The sequence below is a fragment of the Apteryx mantelli genome, chromosome 3 (genome assembly GCF_036417845.1).
Source record: "Apteryx mantelli isolate bAptMan1 chromosome 3, bAptMan1.hap1, whole genome shotgun sequence".
Classification (NCBI taxonomy): Eukaryota; Metazoa; Chordata; class Aves; order Apterygiformes; family Apterygidae; genus Apteryx; species Apteryx mantelli.
Window position 1 is genome coordinate 18,093,053 of NC_089980.1, and position 6,236 is coordinate 18,099,288.

The following is a 6,236-nucleotide window of genomic DNA, read 5'->3' on the forward strand; positions in this document are numbered from 1 at the left end:
TAGTTTTCTTAGAGCAAAATGAAGTGCATACAAACAGAAAAGGACAAAACCTTTAAATACTGGCTTTTTCATTAAGCAATTTAAAAAATACTGAAGAGAAGGTGATGAAAAAATGATTCCCTGATGTAATAACTGATTGTTTGCGTTTTCTCCCTCTTCCCCCCCCACCCCTGCTTCCACAGTCAGTACCACGATCCTATCGGCACGTCAACTTTCCAGATGACGATGAGGAGATCGTGCGCATCAATCCTCGGGAAAAGATTTGGATGACCGGCTACGAGGACTATCGCCATGCCCCAGCGCGAGGAAAGAACTTCGATCCTGATGACATGGACTCCTACGTACGTTTTGCGAAAAGCGAGGCCTCCAAACACGAATACACTTACCCTTACATAGACAACTCGGAATTTGACCTGGGAGAAGATATCAAGGGTGCTGTGATAAAGACTCAACCTGTCAAATTCAAACCCAGGCGGAAGGAAGATGGCGAGCGATCGCGCTGCGTGTACTGCAGGGACATGTTCAACCACGAGGAGAACAAACGGGGTCAATGCCAGGATGCTCCGGACCGCGTCAAGACTTGCATCCATCGAGTGAGCTGTATGTGGTGCGCGGACACTATGCTCTATCACTGTATGTCTGACCCAGAAGGAGACTATACGGATCCTTGCTCGTGTGACACCAGTGATGAAATGTTTTGCCTCCGGTGGATGGCCCTTATCGCCTTGTCTTTCATCGCTCCATGTATGTGCTGTTACTTGCCGCTTCGGGCTTGTTACCACTGTGGGGTCGTGTGCAGGTGCTGTGGTGGAAAACACAAAGCTGCTGGATGACTACGGATGAGTTGCGAGTGTTATGTTTTTCCTGTAGTTCAAGGAACACGTTGGTTTGGGAGCATCGAGATCACTTACTTTGATGCAGCCACTGTGCCCAACAGCATCCAGAAACCGCCGGTTTGGATCACTTTACCTTTGGTCGCCAGGGGCTCACACTGCATTGATTTGCTCATCAAGTGTTCTAACTAACTAATCTACAGCATAGACTTTTGTATTATTAATCTGTAATCAAACAGACTGTCTTGTACATGTTTATATTATTATTTTTTTTCCAGTTAAAATGAGTTTGAGGAAAGAACTGCTTGCAATGGTGGTGGATTGTAGAACATCTCCAGGTTGTGTCCGTCTTGCCTCTGCTTGTGCAGTACCATCGCTGTGTCAGTGAGCTCGGCATCTCTAGAAACGGGGTGGTGTCGCAGAACGAAATCGCACTTGGAAGATATTGTAACTTGCAGTCAAGTTATTGTGTGTGTAGAAGGTGTGCTAGTAACAAACTTGTACCACAACACAGTATTTCTGTCACCGGTTTTCTTTCCCTTTTTTTTTTTTTTTTTGTGTCCTCTTTTCAAGCCAAAATAGCCATCTAAGCTGCAGTTTCTCTTTTAGAGTCCATCGTCATTTCCTTCAGCAAACATCTTAAATTATTTCTCTGTTCTTAAACAGAAAGCAAGGCTCAGTTACCGTAGTCACGTAACCATTGAGAATCTGGTAGTTCTCCTTACCTGTAATCATTTCAGACCACTACTTGAAAGGGAAGCTTAAATTTTAGGGTTTTTTTCCCTAAATAACATTGGGAAAAAAAAACGTGTATTTCCAGAGTTCTGCCAAAAAGAGGGGAACTCATCATTAGCCAGCCACGTAATGATTTGGGAATAAAACACTAAGATTGTAGAGGAGCCAAATTGTCGCGATGCGAGGAATGATTTACCAATGCAACCTCAAGAGCACTATTATAATCCATGGCAGTTCTGGGGAAATGCTGCATTAAGTGGTGGGTTGTAAGGAAAAAAGTGTTTGTTTATGTCTTCTGTGTAGCACACGAGCATGAGAACATACGTGTTCGCAGCGGGAACTACATTTAGCATTTCTAAGCAGGTATTTACAATGAAAAGCCAGGATGTTAACCACCACTTTAATTCCCTGATTTACGGTCCCAGTCCTCCAGATGCCTACATATGTCCTGACTTCATGCGTGTGTAACCAGTGTTTCTGTGATCCTGCGTGTAGGATTAAGCGTGGGAGTCTTTGCAGGAACCAGAGCGAAGTGTTGCCCTCGCTCTCCCCTCCCCAGGTCACCACCCGGCTTTATCAAGTGGATGCCTAAGGTGCATACGGCAGGAGAAGAATACTTTAATTTTTTTTTTTTTTAAATGTCATGTCGTCTTGTGTACAAGGCTTGTAATTAGCTGGAAAAAGAGTATTTTTCTAATATATTACAAGGAATAGCCAAATAATTTTTATTAAAAAAAAATGATTTAGCGCAGTGAGCTCTAACTAGCATAGTACAATCTGAATCCTTTGAGGCAGCTAGGGATTGGCTTGTCCAAGCTGGCACTGCTGTTCCTGCCATAATTTCTTTCTGCAGTAAATTGCCAGTGGGCGCATGTCCTTTCCCTCCCTCTATTGCACATTGACATCAGTCTTAAAAGAGAGGATTTCTTTTTTTTTTTTTTTGGCCAAATAAATGTAAGGAACGCTTGCCATTCGTTCTTGGGGGAACGTCCCGACGGTTCCTCTGAGAGTTAATCACAGCTTTTTAGTAAACCATAAATTAAGTATGCAACGTGCTTATACACTAGAGTTTGGTAGGCTTAATTTGTAGCAGTTGCTGGGGGTTTTTTGGTTGGGGAAAAAAAAAGAAAAAAGGAACGATAATGGAAAAGGGATGGAGTGTTACACTCTTGGTGATGTGTCTGGGTTTGCTGAATGAAATATAAATATTTTGTGCCTAATAGCAGTTGACAAATCTCTCAATGGTGTCTAGTAAACATCAAGCCAGCCTCAAAAAAATGTAATGGAACAACCTTTTCCTTTTATTCCTGTTCTCAAAGTTGTTTCATGTAAACAAATATCTGTAAGATCTTCTCTCTATAAAGCACAACACTACAAAAAGATCTTACAGCTTTTTGTCCGGTCTTGAAGTGCCCCTATTTATTTAAGTAAAGCAGACATACTCCAAGCCTTTCTGTATGTCTGAAAATAAAAATTTTTTAAAAGCCCTCTTTCTTCCTCCTCCTTCCTCCCTCTTCTCCTCTTGGGTTTTTGTAATACTTGTAGATTTTGCTGCGTGTGTTATTTGGTTTGTGAAGGCAGTGGTGTAAGGGCACAATGGTAGAAATGGGTGTTTTCTGTAAATATTTCTCCTTAATTTCCACACTGCTGCTGAACAGTGTGTGGCGTTCTCCCGGTCAGCTTTGCAATACTGACATCAATCATTTGAGAGAAATTATTCAGATTTTATTTTTGTATCTGTGGTAACAAAACATCATTAACCAAAATTTTTTTTTTTTCTGTTGTGGAAAATTTTTTTCAAGCTATTGCTCACATTAACAAATTAAAGTGCCTGAAGCCTCATCATTATTGTATCTATATACTAAAAGTTAAAACCCTGTTGTATTGATTTTTATAAGCCTTTTTACCTCCGTGTAAAAAAAATATATATACAAGTGTATGATGTACATTTTAGTTCTTAACTTCTTTTTTTATTGTTTCTAATATGTATGATCCGTGTAGCTATTGCTTTAAAAATGTACCATGTAAATATAAATACATCATATCGAGACGGCGCCGTTCACGTTATTTGCCGATGGGGGAGGAGGAGGAGGAGGAGGAGGAGGAGGAGGAGAGGCGAAACCCCCTTGGTAGGTCCTGGAGAGCGGCAAGGCGGAGGGGGGCTCTCGCGGAGGGGAGAGTTGGGGAGGGGGCCGGGGGCCGCCCGGCTCTCGGCGCCTCTGCGGGTCCCGGAGGTTTCGAATGGGAGAAGGCGAGGAAGAGCGCGGTCCAAACGGGTCGGCCGGATCGGCGCCCGGCCCGCGCGGTGGGCGACTTCCCGGCCGCGCTACCGCCGCCGGGTCATTTGTCACCGCTTCGCGAAGCTCCCGAGCCCCGGCTTGCTTGCGTTTCTGTTTATTTCTATAGATTTGTATGAAGAGCGAGAGGTTTATATTCGTGTCATAGAAATTTATGACGGGCCAACGCATCCTCCCCATCCGCAAGGAACCGTGACTCCCTGCTAACCCCGCTTAGACGTGCAAATTGGAGGTGGCCGTGAGGACGGCTGGAAAGGAGGCGTTGTTGCTTATCATCACAGGCAAAAGCGGGCCGCTTCGCCGGCCCCCATGCAGCCTTCTTCCCAAGTCACAAGCCGCAGCACTCAGGGCGGGAACCGCTCGCCTGTCCTCAGCGCGCGACGCTGGATGAGCTCCCGTCCTCCTAGCGCCTTGTCCCATCCTCCTAGCGCCTTGTCCGCGCCCAGGACGCTCGGCCCCGCTGGCTTTTTCGGACCGTCTTGAATTAGGAGCTCGAATTCCTCAGCATCGTGGTGGCACAAGTGGAAATAAATAGGAGAGCGCTTGGCTCCCACCCAGAGACGAGATATTTCAATGGTGGAAAATATGTGCGTATTTTGGGGGCGGTGCGCTTAAATCTCGCCAAATATTTTTAGTCGCTTCCCCGGCGATCGTGTGCAACCGGCCCGTGCCACTCATGTCGTTCCCTGCTTTTAAGTACCGGGTCATACGCGGCCTTAAGCTTAGTTCTTATCAGTCATTCTTATTTCTGTGAAGCATGCACGAGGAGCTGCCGTGCCTTTTCCTGCGTTTTCTAGGGTTATGTCCTGATGAGCCGCAGAATTGGCCGACGTGTTTTAAGGGAACTGGCGAGCTGGGATCAGGCGTACCACTTTAAGCGAGCAATTTTTGTTGGTGATTTTTCACACGCAGGTTCTCTGCGTCGGTGCTGTGGTCACACTAGCTCATCAACTGCTCACGGTCGCCACGGGGGAGTGCAGGTTTCGGAAAAGAGGAACTTTTTCAGTGCAAACCGTGAGAGCCTTGATCTCGCGCTGGCAAGTCGGAGTTTCCCAAACGTGCGCTGTCGTCTAAGCGGAGCCTCCCCACGGCCGGATTATGTCCAGCTCCAACCTGATTCAGCAACTCAAAGCTCAGGCGCTCCTGAAATGTGAAGTATTAACATTCCTTGTGCCCTTGAGGGCCATTTCCAGCCGTAAAAGCCCGGTTCCAGAACTACTGAACTCAAGTGATCTCACTTTAAAAGTGCTTACTCTTTACAACTTCCTGACAACAGTGATAAAAGCCAAGTTGGAAAGTGCAACTTGCGACCACATTCTGCAAAAGTTCTGGCCAAAATGTAAAAGAGCATTTTTATGTGCGCAGCCAAAAGAAGCAGCGCTCTGCTGGTGTTGTCCAAGATGCTGAAAAGCGTGTCTGAGCACTGCAAAACTCAGGAGTTATGAATTTGTTTCAGAAAATTCTGCATAGCTAAAAAAGCCAGAATGGAAGTTAGGACTGAATGTGGGTGCAGGATATCCAGTTCATCCCAGATGATAGGAAATATAAGGAGCAACGCAAGCTGCTTCTTTTTTTGGAGGCTACCTGGAAGGACACTCCCAGACCCCCGGTGATGCATCGGTATGGGGCTCGATGTTCAAAGCAATGGTCGTGTCTTCCCACCGGGAGGGCAGTGCACTTTGGAGAGGAGCGTTTGCACCATGCTGCAGATCAACCTGTCAAGCGGGGAAAAAAATATATATTCGTGGGCCAGCCACAGGAACGGGCAGGCTGCCAAAGGCGAGCGAGCAGTAGCCTCCAAAGGCAGCGAGCGCAGGAACGGTGCATTGGCATCGTCTGCCAGCGGAGGAAACATCTTCCCCGCATCAGATGGCTTGTCGCTGAGTTAGTCCTCAAACAGGCAAGTTTATGCACCTCTTAACAACAACAACAAAATCCAACCGAATGCAACAGCAGTGTGAGTTCTTTCATTAAGCCTGACAAATTTTTATTTGTAACACCATTGACTGATTGCTTCGAAATACTGCAACAACCCTTCGTGCGTCTTCTCTGGGGCTTTCTCTAGTGCCGAACTGAGCGTTTGAGGCTTCCCCCCCCCCGCCTGGTTTTTATGCAGATAGCCACGCAAGCGTGACCCGGGGGGGGGGGGGGGGGGGGGGGTCGCGCGCTGTGGCCGCAAAGCAGCCGTTGCACAAACGCTAGCGGCTTCTCCTCCCGATTCTCCCCTTGGCGAGTGCTTTTCATCCCTTTTTACGGATCCTTTAGTCTTAACTCTCTTATTGTCGGGATGGTGGCGCGGTCCCCTCGTACAGTTTTTTCTGAAGCCTTTCCGGTGTCGAAGGACACAAAACAGGTTGCGGGTATGAAGCGG

At 46.6% G+C, this 6,236-nt stretch overlaps 1 protein-coding gene across 1 annotated transcript in view; it reads left to right on the forward strand.

The window, feature by feature from the left end:
* Window positions 1-3,621, forward strand: part of SPRED2 (sprouty related EVH1 domain containing 2) — a 70,053-nt gene extending 66,432 nt beyond the window's left edge. The window contains exon 6 of the mRNA XM_067292774.1: window positions 183-3,621. Within this exon, the coding sequence (XP_067148875.1) occupies window positions 183-833 (651 nt within the window). The 3' untranslated portion in view covers window positions 834-3,621. The remainder of the gene's footprint in view (window positions 1-182) is intronic.
* The last annotated feature ends 2,615 nt before the right edge of the window (window positions 3,622-6,236 follow it).